This window comes from Pogoniulus pusillus, chromosome 11 (assembly GCF_015220805.1).
Source record: "Pogoniulus pusillus isolate bPogPus1 chromosome 11, bPogPus1.pri, whole genome shotgun sequence".
NCBI lineage: Eukaryota > Metazoa > Chordata > Aves > Piciformes > Lybiidae > Pogoniulus > Pogoniulus pusillus.
Window position 1 is genome coordinate 9,102,905 of NC_087274.1, and position 22,200 is coordinate 9,125,104.

Consider the following 22,200-nt stretch of genomic DNA (forward strand, 5'->3'; position numbering starts at 1 on the left):
GTGAGGAGTGGCTGAGGGGCCTGGGGTTGTTTTAGTCTGGAGAGGCTCAGAGGAGACCTCATTGCCCCCTAAACCTCCATAAAGGGAAGTTGTAGTGAGGTGGGGATTGGTTTCTTCTCCTTAGTATCAAGTCAGAGAAAATCGCCTCAAGTTGCACCAGGGGAGGTTTAAGTTGGACATGAGGAGAAGTTTCTTTCCAGAAAGAGTGGTCAGGCATTGAAACAGGCTGCCTAGGGAAGTGCTGGAGTCATCATCCCTGGAGATGTCCCAGAGCACCACTATCTGTATGTTTTTTGAACATGGTTTAATGGCCATGGTGGTGTTAGGTTGTCAGTTGGACTTAATGATCTTAGAGGTCTCTTCCAAGTGAAACAAATCTATGATTCTATGATACTGGAGACAGAGATAGTGTAAATTAGTAGTTCAGGAATGACCTGAGATTTGATGTCTGTAGTGTTTGGAGGCTTTAGCTGCTGACTGCATTTTAAGAGAACCATCCTGCTTACTGTAGTGGGATATGGGTTTGTTGGTGAATGTTAATGAGGCCCTTAGTTTTCCTCCAAGGAAGGAGGGTGTACAGGTGTGTAGTGCAGCTCCTCCAGGACAGGAGCAGTAATGCTCAAGCAAGGTTATTTATCACCTTGACACCAGATGTCTCTGGATTAAGCTTCTAATGCCCTTTCAAGGGAACCTCACATCAGCTACAGCAGAGGAGAGATGGGAGATCAGGAAAGGGGAATGGCAGTGGAATTTGTCTCATTTGTTTCCCCCCATTTTGAAGAATGGAAGCAAAAAATACAACCGATCCTCCAGAGGAAAGCACGGTGACTTGGGAGAGAGAAATATATTTGTTATCATCCCTGCTAGCCCTAGTCGTGTTCCATGAAGAGCATGGCCACAATGGAATGTGCTGACCCAAAATGCCTGTGCAGGAGCTGATGGAGCAAGTAGGGAGAAGCCCTCTGGAGCAGGGGAATGAAAGGACACACTTCCAGCCAAAGTGTCAATGGGTGTTGGTAGAGCAGGGTGAAAATGCGTGGAGGGAGTGCAGCATCTGTCATCCTTCCCTTAGGAAAAGGTGCCCAAAAAGCCAAAGCAGGAAGGAGTGCTGGTGTGCTGTGCCCTGGTCAGCCTGAGCAAGCTCTGCAGTGCTGGTTACCTCAGCCACATTTCTCTCAGCTCAATGCCTTTGCTTTTCTCCCTGGTGTTTTTCATCATTCTTTTTGTTGCTGAAATGTCAGTTTGCAAATTGCTTTTGGGCCGTTGGCATGCTCAACTTTCCCTCTTCCCTCAAAGTCTGATGTCCCTCATCACGTGGGCAGAGGCAAATTCTCCAGCCTCTGACTGCCCACCACAGGCATCCTCTGAGCTCCAAGGCCAGCGCATCCAGCAGTGGCCAGTGTTACTAAAGCCTTAATTGTACCTTGGGCAGTGAGCACTGAATTACTCCTTGCTATATTTTATCTTGTGTCTAGGGCTGCAAAAGAGATGGGAGCAGCTTTTCATGCCCTTTGTTGCAGAGATGATTTGTTGCAGGGCAGCTGTGGGACTTGGGTTGGTGGATGAAGCACCGCAGATGTTCAGGGCTGATGTGCAAAGCATGCAGCCGCTCTGCTGATATTTAGGTAGCCCTGAAAGCAATGTGTGAGGTCCAAAGACAGCACCAGTAGCAAGAGGCATTCTTGACTGAGCAGTCCCTCCTTGGCTTATTTTTTTGTGATTAAAATTCTTGGCCAAAAACCATGTTGTGATGTTCAGAGATGTGTGAGGTATGGATGATTCTACTGCCTTGGGTGAAAATAGGATCTGTAAGCCCAATTCCAGAGCATCTCTCCTTCAGTGGATTGGCCTTTCTTCAGCAATAGGGATTTAGGCCTAGTAAGTCATGATGATGTCTTCTAGCTGCATCACACCCAGACAACATCTCTTGAAGACTTTGCTGCTGACAGCTCCTTCTGCCAGACAGGAGCTGTTGCAGTGACCTGTTCAGGAGGCAGGAAGTGCAGAGTAAGTGGTTGGTGTTCAAAAGAAGGGCAAATAACAAAATGATACCATTGAGAACCCTGCTTTCCCCCAGCAGCTGCTCTGAGCAGGATGACCACAGGCCTTCAGGTATAGAGTAGTTCCCCTGCTAGGGGGACTCAAGTGGTGGTTGGACAAGAGTGAGTGTTGAGAGTTGCAAGACAGGTGTAGGGAGGAGTCTGGAAAGGAAAACAATAATCAGAGGATTGTGGAAGAGTTAATATTTATCTGAGACTCCCTACGCCCTCCCAGGAGGGTGTGTGTCCAGTTCCTCCTGTCTTGCCTTTACTCTGCACTGCCAAGCTGCTATTAATACTTCAGCACATGAGCGTGAGCAGAAAGCCAGGGAGGATATACAAGGGATTTCCGGCAGTTGGAGGCTTTTTAGGCAGAAAGGTTGAGAGCCAGCATAGACAAGAGACCTAACAGGAGCTCTTCTTAAAGGTACATCTCTCCGTGGGATGGAACAATGGGAGTCTTGTGTAGGCATCACCTCAAGGAGCATGCACGGACTTGGGACAGGAGGAGGGATGTGCTGACAGGCTTTAGCAATCTGCTGCAACTGTCATAGTGTTTCTGGGTGATGGACACTGTGTCCTGGGCATGGTCTTTGGCTTGACAAAAGCAATAACTCGGGAGGATCTGTGTTCCCTTGTGCTGAGAAAATACAGCTTTTTATTAGAAGTAATCAGGGAGGAGCAAATAGTAGTTGGCAGCAGACTTGAAGCAGCCAAGAGCTGTGTCCAGGGCAGGGCAGCTCTGTGTTGGCCCAGCTGGAATGCAGGGTGGAGAATGGAGAGGTGAATAAAATATAACTGGCAAGAGCAGGGCAGCAAACATTACGAGGATCAGTAACCCCCTTGGAAAGAGGAAGACTCATTGTTAGGGGTTTGGAGTTGTTCCAAATGAAGAGGAGGATTTTAGCCAGAATTGGGGTTGTTTTTGTTATGTTTTCCTTCAACCACCATGTAAGGCTCATAAAATACAACTGACAAGGTCCTTGGAGCAGCAAGCAGTCCAAAGGCGGCTCAGGTACTGTCATCTGCAGGCTGAGTCCAGCCTCAAGGGTAAAAAGAGCATAGAGGACTACAAGTGGAGTAGCACTTGATCACATCATTTGAGTTTGGACCTGTATTTCCTCATGTGAAAATGCTTCACTGAACGCAGTCTGGGCCAGGTATGCTCTGCTCCCCTGCACTGTGCTCCCTCACTGTCCTCCCCTCCCAATTTGCCAGTGCTGCAGATAGCTGAGCTCTTGGAAAAAAAACAGTTGAATCCCCATTTTTCCTGCCTCAATTTCCAGACATCTTTGACTGCTCTGGCTGCTTCCAAGTGCCTTTGTCAGTGCAGCTTGAACCTCTGATCCCTTCATGGACTTGCAGTGCTCATCCTTTCCAGTACACTCAGCAGCAGGGCTGGGGTTACAAGGTGATACCTGCCTGGCTTTCTGAGAGCCTGGTGGAAGTGGGCAGATGTGATAGTGGGACTGTGTGTGGGAACTAGGTAGAAAAGAAATTCCACAGGGATACAATCACAGCACAAACCCAGAGAGGCACACAAGAAATGGCAAACAGATCTACCTGAATTACCTGCAGGCTTCTGTACTGCAGTGGCTGCTGCTGTGGCTGGTGATGCTGTCAATAGTCCTAAGCCCTCCTGCATGCCTGCTGATGTCCTGGGCTCTGTGACTTGTCCATGGGTGGAGGTGAGCAGGTGAGCTGTCTTCTTGCAGCACACCTTCCCTGCTTATCTGCCTGTCTTGGCACAAGCAGTTTATTGCTTAGCAGAGGGCTTGGCGTTGCTGGCTAGCCAGGGAAAGGTGTGAGAGAGATAAAAAGTGAAACCGTGCCTGAAGCAGGGTTTGGGTTGCTTTCTTAAGATTTCTTCCTTGCTTTCTCTGCACCTGGCATGTGCTTCCTGCTGGCTGCCACCCCTGGTAATGTTTGAGGCCTAGCGAGGTGGGGGTGAGGGGAAATTGTGCACCCCTGTGCCAACCTCTGTGAGAGGGGGTGGAGCAAGGCTCCTGCTTTGTTTCAGCTGCTTGTTTGCAAATGGAAATCGGGTTTATCTTCGTGGCAGATAGCCTTGGTTTCCTAAAAGCTGCTCCCACTACTTCTCTCTCCTTGTGGCTTTGCTAAAAACCAGGAGACAGTCCTGTGGGGAGACAGGGGACTTACTGAACCTAGATGTGCCCAACTTCTCTCCCCAGTCCTTTTAACAGTAGGATTAGAGAATGCTCTATGTATCACCTTTCTTTATTTAGACTTATTCAATCTGCAGACCACCAAGTACTCATTTAAACAGGTACCTGGTGAGGTTCTTGGAAACCAAGGAGTGTGGAGAACGCTCATCCCCATAATGTGCCACCTGCAGCAGTGGCTGGAGTGCTTTGTGATCACTGCTTCAAAAGGAGACTCACAGTTGCACCTTTAAAGTGAATCCATTAACATTTGCTTGAGGTCTTGAAGTTTGAATGAGAGCATCTACCTGGAGGTTTTATGAGTTTAAAGTTCAATTGCATTAATCATTGATTGGATTCATGTCCCTCAGTGCCTCCTGGTGATCTGACCTGTGAGAAATGACACCTTTGCTTTGTGCCTCCTGATCACCTGGGCCTGGATGGGTTAAAGTCTACAGGCTGAAATGTGTTGTTGCCCCCATCTCTTCTTCCTTTCCATTCACCTTCTTCCTTTCTTGATACTTCCCCTGAGATTTTTCCCTTCCTCTCCAGTATGAGGAGTTTGACAGTAAAGGCTGCTTGGTGGAGGCAGTGGAGTGAATTTTGTGCTGTATGAGGCTGTGCAGCTCCCCTGGGTCTTTGCTTTGTGTTCAGCACCTTCGAGGTCTGGAGCAGGAAACATGTTTTCATACTGTTCATGGGAAAACACTGCTTATTGTCCCTGCTCTAGTGCTTTGGCAGCAAGGACATGCAGAGTTTTAATAGCAAATAGTGAATGGGCAGGAATATGGGATGGAATCTAAACCTCCCTGCGCAGGGAATAACCTGCTGGGGATTAAAGAGAAACTTCCCGAAGTAGTGGACTCTCCTAGTGTTGCCTCCCACCAGTTCTCTGCTATCTGGTGTGCAGTAGTTGCAGCTAGCTTGGGGGTGCTGTCCTTAGCCTACCGTTTGTGTTCCTCCCTCTGGTTTTGTGACAGTGATGCTGTCATATAGGAGAAATACCCCATACTGAAAAGCAATGTGATGTGGGTCCAGGCTGTCCAAAAGTCCCAGCAGTGCCTGCAATGCCTAGAGCCTTTCCTTAGAAGCTGATTCATCCAGACGGGAAAGAGTTTGTCCTTCTGCCCACACTATGTGGGGGAAGGCACCAAGTTCTGTTACACCTATCACACTTGTGATTATCCACGTGAACTGTGAGTGTGTAGGGGGCAAAAAGTGTCTCTATGGTACCAAGCACACGAGGGTCCTGCCAGCACCCCTGTCCTGTGCAGTACCTGCGCCTGCTCTCCCACCCTCTGCCACCCCTGTCTGTGGGCTGTGGGAAGAAGGACTTGTTTCCCATCTTTGAGGACAGTGCCCTCACATCTGCCAGGGTGACTCAGGCTCCACATCGGCAATAGGAATCGGCAGCAGATGACACAGGAGGGTGGCATGGAGCGGTTTGGGTAGCGCTGTGCCCGCAGGCAGCACGGGCACCGTCTCAGCGGAGGTGCTGAGGCCGTGTCCCCGCTGCCTGCCCTGGCCACCAGCCAAGTGGAAGTTTCCGAGCGAGCCAGCCCATCGCTGTGGCCATGCGTCCCTCCATCCCGGCTGGGGAGAGGAGGATCCGATGACAGGCTCCACGGGACTGCTCTGCTCCCTTCGTACCCTTCCACCCTGCCCGGGCATCTCAGGGAAGGAAAACTGCTCTCACATCCCACCTCTGCTCTACCGTGGGACCAAGGAGAGGACTCAGACCTTCTGCCCAGGGCACAGACTTTCGCTATCGCTTCCAGGCTGGCTACAGCAGCCCTCTCCTTATCACCACTGAGCAGTGGGGGAGAAGGCGAAGCGAGGCTCGGTGCCAGGGCCGGCGGCGAAGCTCTGCAGCGGGTTGCACAGGGCGAGTAAACATGTGCGGCGCTCGGGTCCTGCCTGGTAGCAGCGGCAGCAGCCCATGATGCTGTACTTGGAATGAAGTCAGCCTTCATCAGCCGAATAGTTTATGCATGAATCGAAACTTCAGACCTGGCAGGGTGGGGAATCGCGCAGGATCTGTGCTCTTTTGTAATGCTGGAGCCAAGGAAGGAGGAGGGGATAGAGGAAATAGCAGGAAAATAAGGCTCGGGAAGCGGGGAGTGATTTGAGAAGCTGGAAGAGTTGTTCGCTCTGTTATTGTGAGGAGCCAAGTTCCTTAAGCATCTCCTGGTGGATACTAAGAGGGAGCTGTGGAGTCTGGAGCGCTCCCCTGGACGCTCGCATGCTGTAGCTTTAAGACTGTTTTACAGAGGACTTGGGATTTCCAGTTTCCCTGCGCTTGGTGGAGTATTTCAGGGAGTTACAGGATTTTTCGGGTCATGCACCCCCTCTTTCTGTTTTCTTCCTCCTTTCTCTTCCTCTCCTGCTCTTGCTTTTCATTTCAAAGAGACAAAGCTACTTCAGTTTGGAGCACAAACATATGATCAGCACATGGAAATGTGGTAATTTGGATGCATTCATGATTGCAACAGATTGAAGAAATTAGACCAGACAAAGAGCTTTTTTTGGAAGAGGAGGAGGAGGAGGCAAGGCAAGGAGGGAGGGAGAGTGGGGGAAAGAAGGGGACGCCACCGAAAAAAGGGACGGCCGTGACACGCGGATGCTAATTATATCCTGTAGTAATGGAGAGGGACCGGATTTCAGGTAGGCTGTTGATCGTTAAATATCTTGTGTTCTGCCTCTGCCCTGCTACCTTTCCAGCAGCTTCTGCACTTTAAGGAGAGAAACAGCCACATTCCGGGTGGATTTCAGCCGATTCCACTATTTATTTCCTTGTCTGTTTTTTTTTTTTTCCCCCAATGCTGCCTTTCTCCATTTCTTTGGGTTTTGGGTTTTTTTGTTGTGGGTTGTTGGGTTTTCTTTCTTCCTCTCCTTTTTTTTTTTAATTCCCATCCTCCTGAGCCCTCTCGACAGAAGGTGGTTCCAGCAGAAGCTGAGAAGGGGGGTGAGGGGGAAAAAGAAACTGCTTTCTAGGTCTGGATTTCATTTGACTCTCTCTCTCCCCCCCTCCTGTTCCCATGTGCTGCACGGCGCGGGGGGATGAATGCTGAGCCTGTTAGCTCAGAGCTGCGAGCCGGGAAGAGGGAGGAAAATAGCCGAGCTCTTGGCATGGAGACGCGTTTCTGCTCTGAAGGTTGGCTCCTGAGTTTGTGTGTGTGTGTGTGTGTGTTTTGTGGTTGAGCTTTCTCTGCTTGCCAAAGTATCTTCCCCCAGCTTTTACCCTCTCACCCTGCCTGCCCGGCTGGGCAGGAGCTGCCTGCATGTCTTGCAGCAATGCTGGAGCTGGCGGCCAGCAACTTGGAGCAGGCTTCACCTTGCTGGCCAGGCAGGGGGGCATTCGGGTGGGGGTTGAAAGATGAAAGTGGGTGAGTGGAGCAGTAAATAACTCTGTTTAATTTCCCAGCTTCCCTGCAAATCCCACCTAATGGTGCATGTCTGAGTAGTTCTAAAAACTGCTCCTGGGTACGTGGAGCTGTAGGGGAAGAGGTGTTGCAGTGAGTTGCTCATGAGATGGCTGCGATGGACACTGTTTGCCTCAGAGAGAGGGGACAGGCAGTGTGGCATCACTCGGGAGGCTGGCTCACTGCATGCCTGAGCAGGACAGCCAGGATCAAAGAGGGAAAGCGAGAGAGGGGGTGTCTGTGGAGACCTGGTGTGCTGCTGCCCAGCTGTGGGTCTCCCTCCTCCCACTGCCTGTGTGACACGGTGCAGCTTGCCCTTCTCTGGCATGGCAGCCCGACGGAGGCATGGGGCCTCTTCTCCTGGGCGTTCCCAGCCAGCTGCTGGGCATCGACACTGGGAGGGAAACCACAGGGATGAGAGGAAAAGCTCAAGCCAGGGTGGAGTGAAACTGTGGCCAGAGAAGGCTGCTCTCATGGCTGGCCTGTACTGTGCCCCATCCAGGGATGTGCTGAGGGCACCTAGTGCTCCTGGGTGAGGACCTTCCTGCAGAAGCATCCTCAGCTCCCTCCTGCCTCTGGAGAGTGCAGATGGCATGTTCTTGTCCCTCTCTCCATCTCTCGCTTGTGTGTTCTCCCTTGGTTTGAGCCATTTCAAAGCATTCCTGAGAGCTGCTTGTAACTCAGAGCCTGGTGGGTGTTTCAGCAGCTCAGGGGTTTAGGCTGGACAGCCTCTGTCATTATGTGGAGGCCTCTGCTAGGCAGGGATGTGGGGCAGAGGGAGGCATGGTAGGGGCAGTTTGATCCTGTCATAGTTTGACCTTTTATATCTCCCTAAATATCCTTGGTGCAGTGCTGGGTCCCTTTCCTCCACATAGAGGCGATGCTGGGGCCCTGCAAAGGGTCGTGGGTGAGAAAGGGGACTCCCTAGTGATGTGTTCTGGGGCTCTTTGTTCCAGCAAAGCATCAAAGGTAGGTTTCTCTCAGCCCTTGAGCTGCACATTGTGTTCAGCATCTGTGAGGAGCACAGAGCTCTTGTGCCTGGACTGACTGTAGGGGATCCCCAGGCAGGAAGGCTGCAGGCTGCTGTCTTTGTGCAAAGATGCCAGAGCTCTTGCGACCCTCAGAAATATGTCTGCAGGATGCTGAGGTCCAGCTGTGTGAGTGTCATGGAGTTCTGCTGGATCTAGCTTTCCTATGGGCTGAGCTGCACACAGGTCAAGCAGGGCACATGGCTGTGCTTGGTGGCCCGGCCAGGCCTAGTGAGTAAATGTGGAGTGTGCCTTCACCTAAGGTGGCTGTGACTGGGGCATTGGTGTGAAGCAATGGACGTGGCCACTCTGCACTCACTCAGGTGTGAGACCTCAGAGCCATGCAGGCCATCTCCACGGTATTTCTGATAGTTGTCTGCAGCATGAAATATGGGATGGGGGAATAGAGAGATGGGCTGGAGGGCTGGTCTCGGATTTCTCTGTAGGTCTCTGCTTGGAGGGGTCAGTGCAGGCAGGGAAAGCTGCTCAGAGGGGGCACTGTCAGGGGAAACGCTAAACCTCCATGTGGGGACAGAGGAAAACTGAGCTCAGGTTGGTATCACAGAATTGCCTAGACTAGAAAAGACCTTTAATTATTTGACTCAAAGATCTTAACACTGACAAGTCCCTGACCAAGCCATATCAGTAAGCATTATGTCTATGTGACTCCTAGATACTTACAGAGATTGGGACTTCACCACCTCCCTAGGCAAGCCTGTTCCAGGGCCGTTTCCTCTTGTCCTGTCGTTTGTTACTGGCTTGAACAGATTGCCCCCCACCTCTCTGCAACCTCCGCTCAGGTAGTCGTAGAGAGTGGTTTGGGCACAGAAGTGACACTATCACCAGGTCAGGTTGTTGGCTCCTAGGTCCATGGTGCAGGATGGATTCACAGGGTGAGCTGCTCAATTGACACTGGTCCTGCTGCTGCTAGCATGGAGTGGCCATGGCAGCCAGTGTCCTCCAAGGGTCTGGCAGGGCTGTGGGCTCTGGCACTGCCGCACTGGTGGAGCGAGGAGCAGGGAGCAGAGCTCAGCCTGTGGGCAGTGGGACAGCCAGGGCACTGCCTTTGGTGACTAACTGAAAGATGACTCAGATGAAAGCAGCTCCGTGCAGTGCTGGAGGCCACATCCCAGTCACTGCTCTGGCCCTGAACATGCTTGCAATTAATGTCTGCTGTGGGTGGGAATAGCTGAGTCCTGAGCTGAGTGTGGGGCTGCTGGATGGGACAAGGGCATCCCAGGGTGAGTAGGAGTTGAGCCTGGCTTCCTCTTTGAGGGCTGCTTTCCTATAGCTGCTGGAGCTCAGTGTGTCCCATGGGGTGTCCTTTGCTCAGGTAGAGCTCAGGCTTTCTTGCACACACAGCAGTGTCCCTCATTCAGGATGCCATCTGTGAGGGCGACAAGCACCTCATGATTCGGAAAAAGGCATTGAAGGGGCAAGGTGATGCTGTTGGTCTGTGCCTGGTTTGCTGCCAGCTCTGAAGAAGCAATTTCTGTAACATGGCACCAATCTCAGGTGGTGCCTGTGGGTGGCCATGTAAGAAATACAATCTTGTGTAACCTGCTAGTCCTTTTAATCTGGTTAAACCATCTCTTTCACGTTTCTGCAAGCTCATACTGCATGAAAAGTCTTGGCTTGCAATAAATTTATTTCCAGGCATCCTTCTTCGATGGTTCTGGGGCTAGGGAGCTGTGCTGTGGGGCTGTTGTATTCCTTAACATCTGCTCATTCTGTCTGCCTTGCCAGACTGCTTTGGTGGCAGTGGCCTGGAGATGGCTCTCCTGTCTTTCCCTAGCAGATGGCTCTTTTGACCACTCCAGATCTTTCTACAAAGCCTCAGTCCTTAATGCCGTGGGGGCTTTTAGCTCTTCTTAGAAGGAGGGTCCTGCATCACTGTGAGCAGTGGGGTTTTGGTTGCTGCCATAATGGAGTGACAGGATGGGTGCAACCGTGATGGAAAAAGAGGTAAATTATTAATGTCAACTTTGAAATTGCACTGTGCAAGCTGATTTTCAGAGTTAACAAATGCTGATGTGTAGATGATCATAACACCTGACTGCAGCCAGTGGCATGTGCTGGGAAGAGCCCAGCAGCAGGCATCTGGGAGTGCTGTAGGTGCCTGCAGTCTGCTGAACTCCAGACAGAAGGATGAGCTATTTATTAACCCGTTGGTGGTCACTCAGTTGTACACCCACTATGGGCATGTGTACGTGTGCATGTTTGCACAGCATGTAAAAAGGTTTTATACATCACATTGCCCACTTAAATGACCCAAGCAGCAAGCAGACAGCCTCTGGCTGCAATGTGCAGAGGCCGTGCTGGCAGCAGCCCTCGGACTAAATGCCGCAAGACAGTGCAACTCCAATGGTCCTCAGCCACCCAGGAAGCACCACGTGCCTAGACTGAGCAGCAGGAAAGTAGCCACCCTGTATGTGAATGCTGGAAGTATGAAGTTTGTTTGGAGGCAATGTGCTTGTTTCTTCATGTTTTTTTCATAGAAGTTAATCTTCAAAATGGTGGTAGCAGGGCCAGAGGAGTTGGGGTTGCTTCTTGTCATGCTAGCTGTCTTTTCACAGAATCACAGAATGTTAGGGGCTGGAAGGGACATGGAAAGATCGAGTCCAAGCCCCCTGCTAGAGCAGGATCACGTAGAGTAGGTCACAGAGGAGTGCATCCAGGTGGGTTTTGAACATCTCCAGAGGAGGAGGCTCCACACCCTCTCAGGGCAGCCTGTTCCAGCACCCTCACACCCTCACAGTGTGTGGGTCAGCACATCTCACAGTGAAAATCTCTTTCCTTATGTTCACATGGAACCTCCCACACTCCAGTGTGCACCCATTGCCCCCTGTCCTATCATTGCACATCACCGAGAAGATCTTTTTCTGTCTCAGGTTTTGTGGTGTCCCTGTTATTCCTAGGAAATGCCAGATAAAAGCCTTTTCAGTGCTGTTCTCAAAACTATTCACCTCCTTTACCAGACATTTTTCTTTCTTCTGGCTTGCAGCACATCACACATATGAGACACCAGGTCAGGCAGTTAGGCTGGATGGTTCTATCTCCCGTTAGATCCCATGGCATTCATCCAGCCCTGGCACCTAGGGATACCTTTCTGTCTGTTCTGCTTTTGCTGGTGGCTGTTGGTCTGTTCCTAGGCCTTCCTTCTGCTGTCAGTGTTCTTGATGTCCCTGTGGTGTGCTGCAGTGTGCGATGCCCTGTCCTCTAGGGCTGTGGGCTTCTGTGTTGTGTACTGTGAGAATTGGCTGTTTCTTTTTCAAGCAATTACAGATCATCCAGGATGAAGGTAGTCATCTGCTGTGATTGCAGATTTTGGCTCACTCAGTTGTAAGTCCATGCATGTCCTCTCTAGAACTAGAGTTTGGCTTTCATGAGGCTGTGGAGTTGCCTCTGCAGGTGGTTGTGTTTGCAGCATGCTCCATGCGGCTCCAGCCCACTCTTGGCTGCCTCCTCCTGCCTGGCCGCAGATGCATTCCCACAGTTGTCTGAGGCATGTCAAGGTATGAAGCATTATCCATTTCCTGATGTCTGCTCTTAAATCTGCTGGAATTTTCTACTCATCTCCATTAACTACAATCCTGCTGTGGGGCACAACTCACCTCCCGCCTGACAGCACAGGTAACCCTTCTCCACGTGACTGCTGAACTTGGCTAACCCTTGGAGCAAGGGGTCCTTTGCTGCCTGCCCTCCTGCTTTGTGCTTGCTGGATGACTCGAAACCGCCTAGCAAAGCGATTCCCATGCTGCTGGGGTGAGGGAGGACATTTCTCATGCAAGTCAGGGCTCTTCCAAGATCCAGCATACCATAATGCTGAGTAGGAGCAAGTACGTAGTTAGGGAAGTATGTCTGGGTCAACACATGTCTTCTGTTGCCTTAATGATCTCAGAAGCACAATAGCTGTGTCCTCTTGGCTTCTCCACGTGGTACATGCAGCTACAACTAAGGGACAGAATAATTTGGTAGAGAGCAGTGATGCCTTGTGCTGGGAGCACTGCAGTTGGGCTCAGCACTTTGCGAGCTGGCCCTGGCATGGTACAGGCAGCCGGGAGAGTCCTGACAGGCAGCCAGTCCCATTTCAGGAGCAGGGTTTTATACCTGAGAAAATTTAGGTGAAATTTCTTGCTCTGCTCCAGATTTTCTCCCAAGTCCTTGGAAAAAGGTGTTTGTGCTCCCCTCACCCTTTGATTTTGGGTACGGAGATGGTGGTTGGGTCTCTGCGCTGAAGCTCTCCATAGGCAAAAGGGGGACTGCAGCAGGGCCTGGCTGCGTGAGGGGCTCAGAAGTGCGTCTGGAAACTCAAAGCTGCTCTGACAGTGCAGCAAAAGTAGTTGTATGCATGGCATGGGAGGCTGCTCTGAACTGCTGATGGAGATGGCATCCCTTACATGCATGTCTAGGCAGTGTCCACAGATATGCTCACCCATTTGCACATTGCTTCTTGGGCTGTGCCCACTGCTTCTGTTTGCAAAGGCAGCTTCCTTCCTGAGCACCAACACTGACCATTAATTTCCCCGTGAGCAGTGTATGGCACCAGCTCTGCCTCTGCTGTAGCGCTTCATGCTGCTGCTGCTATATTTATTTGTCCTGTGCTGGCACCTGAGTGCTGCACCCCGGCTCAAGGAGGCTGTTGAGCCCTTGCTGCTGGGTGGAGCTGCTGTTTGAGTGGCAGGTGAAGTGAAATAGCCCTTCAGATGGAGTGATGGTGCAAAGAGAGTTGTTAGAGACTTGTAAACAGCTCTGCTTTGTGGCTTGGGGGAGAAAGGACATCATTTTACAGGTAAATAAAATGCATTTGTTTTACAACCAATAAACACACAATAAATCTGAAAGTGCATTTTTTTCTTGGAATCACAGAACAGGCCAGGCTGGAAGGGATCTCAGAAGATCACCTGATCCAGCCCTGTGTGGGAAAGGGAGCCTGGATAAGATTATCTAACACGGGAAAAAGTCCATATCTAGAAAAATTGTCATGATGGGGACTCTGTCATGTCCTTGGAGAGGTTATTCCAGTGATTGATTATTCTCACAGTACCAAAAATGTCTTTCTTGTATCAAAAGTTTTTTGGTGTTTTTTTCCCCCCTTGGCTGGATCCAAGTCCATGTGAACATGGTGCTGCATAAACAGATCTCTGTTAATTTTGTTATTACTGTATTACCAGATACCTTATAAATCAAGGCAGTCATTCTTGGAGCAGAGTCTTGTTTCCAGTGAAACCAGTTTGGGGAGTGATAAGCATGATTGCTTGGATGCAGGATTTGTGAGGGGACCTGCTCTTAGCTCTACAACACCTCTAGGTTGCAGCTTGACCATGAACTGTCAGGAAAGTTGTAGCCAGAGGCTGTGGAAATAAAGGTTTGTTTGCATTTTACTCTTGACTATCTGAGCTGGAAAATTAAATCTATCATTAAGACAACCAAGTTTGATCTGTGGGGCACTGGGGCAGTGAAATACCCATATTTTGGTTCTTTTGCTGTCTGAAATGTTGGTTCTTCAAAATCCCCCTGAATTTGGAGAGGATCTGGAGAAGGGAGGTCAAGGCAGAGAAGGGTGGGCACCCTCTGGTGTGGCTGCTGATGGAGTTATTGGTGCACAGCTGCCTGGCCTGGTGGGGATCATGGCTTGGGAGCCTTGCCACAGACCATGGTGGTGCTTTCTTCTACACCAGGGGTGTTCTGTGTGGACCTTTATGTTACTGATGTTGCTGTAACCGTGCTGTAGGACCCCCAGCTCTGGTCAGAGTTTCTGGGTGACAACTGCTCTGAGTGTATTTGGAGACAAGGTCCTGCTGACTTGTACATAGAGTGAACTTCCTGGGGCTGCTCAAGTGATCAGCCTCAGATCTCTCACTCCAGGGACTTGTTTCCTTGACTACAATGTCTGTAAAGGGGAGAGGAGAGGCTTTAACTGCTTCAGCTGGCCTTTGCAAACCTTTGCTCTGTGAAGAGCATTCCAGAAACTCCTTGCTGCTTTTTTAGCACATACATGGAAGGGATTCTTGTGTAAGAAGCGTCTTGGTTGACTTCACCAACCTTCTGAATGCCTCTAGGTATGTACCTGCTGGGGCCTGATGCCTGGAGTCCCTGGGCTGACTCTGCAAAACCCCAGAGGGAGTCATCCAACATTTCAAGTGATGTTAACAGCAGCTGTATCCTGGTCAATGGTTTCCAGTAGGCCATGGATGGTTATTGTCATCCCCAGAGGCTTCAGGCTTACATCTCTTTGACTCATGAGTTTCATTCCCAGTGACTCATCCCCATCCTCAGGAGTGTGCTGGGGCTGGGAACAGGATGCCCATGGGTCAGGCAGGAGTGACCAGCAGGTTGAGATATGTGGCCAGCAGGTAAAGGGAGGAGATTTTGCTGCTCTCTACTCCACTCTGAGACACCACTTGCAGTTCTGGGTACAGCTCTGGAGCCCTCAGCAAGATAGACATGGGCCTGCTGGACTGGGTTCAGAGAAGGCTATTCAAGGGCTAGAGCTACCCTTTGCTGTGAGGACAGGCAGAGAGAGTTGGGGTTGTTCAGCCTGGAGAGGAAAAGGCTCTGGGGAGACCTTCTTGTGGCCTTTCAGTATTTAAAGGGACCTAGAAGCAAGCTGGGGACAGACTTTTTAACAGGGCCTGTTGTGACAGGACAAGGGATGATGGTTTGAAACTAAAAGAGGGAAATTTTGACTAGAGAGAAAGATGACATTCTTCAGTATGAGGGTGACGAGACCCTGGCCCGGGTTGCCAAGAGAGGTGGGAGATGCCCATTCATGGAAGTATTGCAGGTCAGGTTGGTTGGGGCTGTGAGCAACATTGCAGATGTCCTTGCTGACTGCTGGAGGGTGAAGTGAGACACCTGTAAAAGTCTCTTCCAACCCAAAACTTTGTATGATCTGCCACTGGTAGCTCGTGGGAAGCCCCTCCTGAGCACTGGTCAAGATGTGCAACCTTGGGATGCGATGATGATGGTAGGGTTGTTCAGCTTGGAGAAGAGGAGGCTCAGGGAAGACCTTACTGCTCTCTACAGCTACCTGAAAGGAGGTTGTAGTCAGGCAGAGGTTGGTCTCTCTTCCTAGGCACTCAGTGGCAAAACAAGAGGACACAGCCTCAAGCTGCACCAGGGCAGGTGTAGGTTGGATGTTAGGAAGAAGTTCATCACAGAGAGAGTGATTGGCATTGGAATGGGCTGCCCGGGGAGGTGGTGGAGTCCCCATCCCTGGAGGTGTTTAAGAGGAGGCGGTGCCGTTAGGTGTCGGCAGTGCTGCCGTTAGGTGGCCGCGGCGGTGCCGTTGGGTGTCGGCAGTGCTGCCGTTAGGTGTCGGCAGTGCTGCCGTTAGGTGGCCGCGGCGGTGCCGTTGGGTGTCGGCAGTGCTGCCGTTAGGTGGCCGCGGCGGTGCCGTTAGGTGGCCGCGGCGGTGCCGTTGGGTGTCGGCAGTGCTGCCGTTAGGTGGCCGCGGCGGTGCCGTTGGGTGTCGGCAGTGCTGCCGTTAGGTGGCGGTGTCGCCTCCCTGCCGTGCACAGCGGAGCCCCTGCGGCTGGCGACCTCCCACTGCCCCAACCTCTGCCTGCGGTCGAGTTGCTCGCTCCCCGGCCCGCGTCTTGCGGGTCCCCTGGGAGCCCCCGGCTCGAGTTTCCCCTCTGAAACTGGAGGGGTTGCGGTGTGTGAGAGGGCGAATCGCTGCCGAGGAGCAGAGCGGAGGCGACAGATGCGGATACCTGCTCCTCGGCGGGGGCTTCGTTCGTCAGAAGATGTTCCTCAGTGCACCGCTGAAAGCCCCTGAGTGCCTCCCTCCTAAACTGGGCGCAGCTTTCATTTACTAGTGAGTCAGGATTTGAGCTGCACCGGCAGGGAATGATCTCCTGGCAACCAGGAGCTGGCCTGCTGGGATCCTTTTCCAGCTCTTCCACTCAATCCCTCTGTAAATCATTTCACACGTGTGCTCTAACTTCCTATATGGAAAATGAGGTAGATAGTTTCCGCTTTTCATAGGCACTTCAGGATCCTCTGCTAGACAGCTGCGAGGGATTTGTCATGATAAAGCTGGGAATTTGACCTCTCTGAGACACCAGCACCCCTGTGCCGGTCTGGGATGAGGCTCCCTGCGGGGTGGAAGCAATGGCTGGTGCTAATCTGAGATGTGGGGCTGGGGGAGTAGCTGAGCATTAGGCTGGAAACGTGAACGGTTCTCCTTGGATCTGTCGCTGCTGGGGAACGTGGGCCAAAAAGCAATATGGGCTTTATTTCTGGGTTGCAATGTTTGTCCTTTGGTCACTGCAGGTACAGCAAGTGCAGACAGAGCAGGGCTCTGATGCTGTGGTACAAAATCACCTACCAGTGCCATGGAAGCTGGTGGTGCTCTAGCTGTGAACATGTCATGCTCCACACATCATCAAGTGCACATCCTTCCCTGCAGTCTTCTGCTTGTGACCTTCAGCTGATTTTTTTACATGTTGCTTCCCTTCCCCTGGAGATGATTATCTCTTGGTATGGGCCTGCCATTCGCCCCCCCCCCCCCCCAAGTTTGTCCTCCTGATTTCTCCTCCTCAATCCTGGAACATTAGCAGGTTTGCTTTATTGCTTTCCATCTCTCCTGTGGTTTCTCTTGGCTCTCTGAGCTGGGACTGGAGTGACAAAGCTGCAGCTGCCACTCCAGAAACACTCACCAGGAGAGCTTGTATCTTGATTTATCAGTAGAGAGGCAAAGCAGGCAACCTTGAGAACTAATGAACTGCTGGGCCAGGAAGGGATGGTCTCCAGCACCTAAAATATTTACCATTTCTTTCCTCTTCCATTCTTCATTCAAGTGAAGATCTGACCAAACTCAATTTCAGCTGGTTGGCATGTCTACTGACAGCTGCTCTCTAGGGAAGGGGAAGCCCTGTTGGAAACTACCATGGTTGGTGAGCAATTGGTTGGTTGTTTTGGGGCAGTGTTGTGGTGGCTTCTTTTTCTTGGTTTTGTGTTTTTTTTTTTTTTTGTTTGTTTTTTTTTTCCAGGAAAATGTACAAAAAAATGCAGTAGGTGGAGAGGGAAAGTGAGCTGTGGAAACTCTGTCTCATGCTCTCAGTGAAAACAGCCCCTGGGGAGGGCATATCCTCCATAAGGGGAGCAGCAGCCGTGGCCAGAATCAGGAAACCCTTCTCTCCCTGCTCTCCTGTGCAGCAAGAGCTATGTGTTGCAGGCAGTGTTTCTATCCAGAAAAGCTGTTCCTGGTGATTCTTTTCGTACCTCTTCACCCTTGGGGCACCCACTGGAAGGGACTGTTTTAAGTTCAGGTTGTGCTCCAGGGATCACTTTCCTTTGTTCATCAGTTTTTTTTTCCCAGCATACTGGTGGAGCTGGACTCTGTATTCACTGATTGTGCTTTTAGAACATGGTGGATATTGCTGGCTTTGGGGTAATGCCCTCAGTGTTGGCTGAGGCACATGGTTTGGATGCCTGCTCCCAGCCTTGCTCCAGTGTGGCATGGCAAGAGGTATATCATGCCATTGGTCTTTTGGTGCAGGTACATGAGTGCACTCAGGGCTGTATAGAAGCTGGGGTGCTAAAACTAGGCTTTTATCTATAGTGATCTCCAGATTGCTTCTACTCACTTCTATTGCTGCTCCACAGCCCTTTCACCATCTTGAGGCTGCTTAGAGCAGGCCTTTTGTCTGCAGCTGGAGAAGAAACTGAATCTTGCCCTGTACAAAGGCAAGAACATGACAGCCAGTGGCACAGGAGACCAATGGGTGGAGGAAGGGGATGTGCACTGGTGGGCGATGCAGAGCTGGTTTGGGCATCAGGACTGGAGGTCTGTGAGGCATCTGGGAGTGCTGGGAGAAGACAAGATGGGGTATTTTGGTGGAAAGGACGTGAGAGGCAGAAGGAGGGGCATTGAGAGGGCTTTGCAGCAGTGGGGGTTGGGGACTCAGGCTTAGCTCCCTCTTTCTTGGCTTGATGCCTTTCCCCTCCTCCTCTTGCTGTGTGTGACATTTCCTTTTACAGGGCAGCAGAGACCCAGACCCTGCTCTATCTCTGGTAGAGCTCAGGCTTACCTACTTGATCAGCCTGTGCTCATCAGTTAGACCTTGGGCGTAGCAAGAGGAGGTTTGTTTTACTGCTGGTTACCTGCAGAGTGAGGCACATCCCTCTGTGGATCTAAACAGCAGGCAGACAGCATGGCCCCCATTTTTCTGTCTTGGCAGGGTTCATCATACAGAACTTAAGTAGCCATCAAACCTGAGCAACTTGCTTCTTTTCTTGGATGCACTTGCTCTTGGGCAAAGCTGTGTGTTCTCTTGGTGGCCTCCAGTGCCCTGTTTCTGGTAGGAACCCCTCTGTGCCCTGGCAGCAGTGAGCACTGCACAGCATAAACCCTGGGAAATCCGGTCCTGTGTTGGACATGCTGTTCAAAGGCACCTTGGTTGTGCTCAGGACGTTCTGCTGACAGGTTTTTCCCATGAAATAAAAAGTGCTGGCTGTTGACATGCAGATGGATCAGAAGTGTAAGAGTTTACCATCGAGTTTCACTGCTGCTAGCTTAAAATCTGGAGGGCATTGCTGTGTCAAACCAAGGCTAGCTTTAGGGGTAGGGTTTGTCTGAACTGTAGCAGAAGTTCACGTGGTGTTTGGAGTTGAAATTCAGCTTGCTGCTTCTCCCAGCTGCAGCGATTGCTTCAGGACCTGATGCATGAGCCCATGTGTCTGGGAAAGACCATCAGAAGCAAGACTGGTCCCTCAGAGCCTCTGCTTGTCTGGGAGGTGCTGTTTGAGTGAATGGAACTGTCTCTTGTGCTTCTTTCTCTGCTTAAACAGTGAATAGGAGATGTATAAGACCATGTAGGCAGGGTTGTCTGTGGGATGTGCAGAGTGTGGTAATACTTGGTAGGATGGCTAAGATGATGCATGAGGCTTGGAGACATCACCACCATCCAAAGCCCACTTACCTCTGCTGCTTCCACCTCTACCTGCCTCAGATCCTCAGACCGTCACATTTCCATTCAGTTGTTTTAGATCTTGGGTCCCAAATCTCTGCCTTGCCTTTTCATTGCTTTTTGGATGGTTTAAGCATTTTTCTTGTCTGTAAGAAAGTGAGCTAATGTCAAGGGCTGCCATTATCTGTAAAGCTGCCTTCTGAGGCAGGGTGCTTTTGCAACTGAGATTCTTTAAAGCAAGTATGTCAGATCCATCATCAGAACAAGCCATCAAAAATATCTCCTTCAGAGCCCTCTCATTCATATTGCATGGACTTAATAAATCCAGGTTGGTTTTCAGTCCTTCTCTTGGCTTGGAAGAGAAACTGCTTTAAAAAACCAAGCAAGAGAGCTGGTGTTTTCCAGTGGGATGCAGCATTTGCTCTGTGGGGAGCTGGTCTCTCAGGAAGCACTGGAAGTGGCCATTTAGATTGAATGCCCTGCTTGCTCCTCAGCTGTATGTGCTGTGAACAGGAACATCTCATGCTGCTAGGACTTTGCTGTTTTCCATGAAATAGGAAGTTGCCCTTGCAGCATTAAGAGTTAAGGGCAGATTGTCAACTGACGTGGGTTGTCAGAGCTCCACCAGCTCCAGCAGCTGAAAGCAGATTCCCTGGCAGTCCTGCTGTGCTTGGCGTTTTCCTGGGGTTATGTAAACATCCCTGCTTTATAGATGGGGCCAGGACATGCGATCTGCAAATTGCTGACAGTCCCTTGCAAGATGCAGAGCTGCACGAGATGCTTTGGCAGCACGGTCAGGAGCCACCTCCAGCAGAGCAAAGCCGTTGGGACCTGGCCGTGGGCTGTGTGCTGTGGCTTTGGGTCAGCTCAGTGCCTGCTCATGCCGGAGATAATGTTGAGAGCTGATTCAGACGTAGCAAGAGGCTCAGACCAGCAGGGCTAGGGGACTTGCACAGTAAAGATCGCCCTCAGGAGTTTTGTCTGTGTGCCTTCACCTGAAGTCTTACCTCCTTCTGCCTTCCCAATCCCCTCTTGCAGATTTTCTGTCAGTTTGGGCTGCTGCAGGAGCTGGATCTGCAGACCCGCTGAGGCATGACCAGGGTTTTCTCTCTAGGAAGGCATAGGAGATGAGGTTTATCTGCGTGCTGGCAGGCAAAGGAGGATGCCACACCTCTGGGAGCTTCTGGGGCTGGGTGGAGCAGGAAAGTGAAGAAGCAGGACACAGGCTTTGAGGAGGCATTTCATGGGCTTGCCTTGAAACCAGGGCACTTTGAGATTTCCAGGGGGCCTGGGGAAGGAGAGTAGCAATAAATCTCAGTCATAAATAATAGCTCGTTGCCCTTCTCGTGGTTTCTGACACGCTGTGCTTTCTTGACAACAAATGCAGCAACAGGCTGTAGTCCACAGGGGCTTCTCTTGGCTCTCAAGCTGAGAAAGCGCTCGCTCAAAGCAGGCTTGGCTGGAAGGAGCTCCCAGCTCTGGGTGTGAAGGTCAGAGAGGAATGGAAGCAAAAGCACAGATAACACAATGCAGAGCTCTTTCATTGCCAGGCCTGGACATTTTGCAGTCTGCAAAACTGAGCTCTGGGAAGCTCAATGGGTGATGTTGTGGCTGCTCCTTTGAGACCTTTCAGTGCTACAGCTCGTTCAGAAGAAGCACTTATGCAAGCTGCAGACCAAGAACATCCTATGAATGCTTAACAGGTATGACTGCTGGGACTAGAAATTCATCCTTGAGCAACTGCAGTGGGCTGAGGGAGCACTTGAAGTGGAAGAAAGATAGACATCCCATCTCTTTGGATGTGGCTGAAAGGTAATCATCACATAAAAGACCAGAAGTGGTGGTGACATGCAAAGAAGTCCCTGTCTTTGGGATGGGAAATGTTTCAGGAAGTCCCAGATGGTGTGAGATGCCTAGAACTGTTTGACTCGAGATGTTTCTCCCTAGAAGATTCCCATTTCATCTCCCACTAATGATCCTTCTGCTGCATAATGTCTGCTCAGACCTTCCCAGGTAAACCCCTCAGCATGGAGAGGCTGTGGCTATTTCCTTACAAGATGAAGCGTTTCTTTTACTTTGTCCCTTTATCAGCTTTCCTTAGGTTTGGCCAGCTCTTTTCTCTGTCAGGTAGATGTTTGCTAGACATAGAAGGAAAATGCTGTGTTCAAAATGCTTTTCTTAATGCCTGATCCAGGAAAACCAAGAGAATTGTTCAACAGTACTGCCTCTGGGTAACACATTGCCAGGGGTGTGCAGGGGGAGGCTGCTGGTTCTCAGCATGGGGTTGGGTTGTCTTCACATTCTCAAGTCTGCAGATGCTCAACATTTCTGGCATGTGAGAACTACACTTCACTATTTGCCTTCTTTAGTGACTGGAAGCAATCCAGCCTGCCAGTTCCTGCAAAGCTCATCCTGTGGTTTAGTGGATAACACAGATCCTTGTTCAACTCCCACACTTTTGTGCCTTGCAAGTGGGTGGGGAAGGCTTTGCAGAGCTTGTACTCTGCTGGGATCCCAGTTCATCGCCAGGGAAGGCAAACTGAATACTCATTATGCTGTGGAGTGCTTGATCCACAGCTTTAATAAAATGAGTGTCCAAGAAAGTCATGGCAGGTCGTAGCTGGTAGCCT

At 50.8% G+C, this 22,200-nt stretch overlaps 1 protein-coding gene across 3 annotated transcripts in view; it reads left to right on the plus strand.

Annotated features, from left to right (window-relative positions):
• Positions 1–22,200, plus strand: part of SEPTIN9 (septin 9) — a 145,684-nt gene that overhangs the window by 35,903 nt on the left and 87,581 nt on the right. The window contains exon 1 of one of the 3 annotated variants that reach the window (XM_064150896.1): positions 6,777–6,865. The exons of 1 other annotated variant lie outside the window; for it this stretch is intronic. In XM_064150896.1, the coding sequence (XP_064006966.1) occupies positions 6,844–6,865 (22 nt within the window). In that variant the 5' untranslated portion in view covers positions 6,777–6,843. Of the gene's footprint in view, positions 1–6,776; positions 6,866–7,146; positions 7,356–22,200 lie in introns of those variants that run through there. One more of the 3 variants, XM_064150892.1, reaches the window with a different exon arrangement.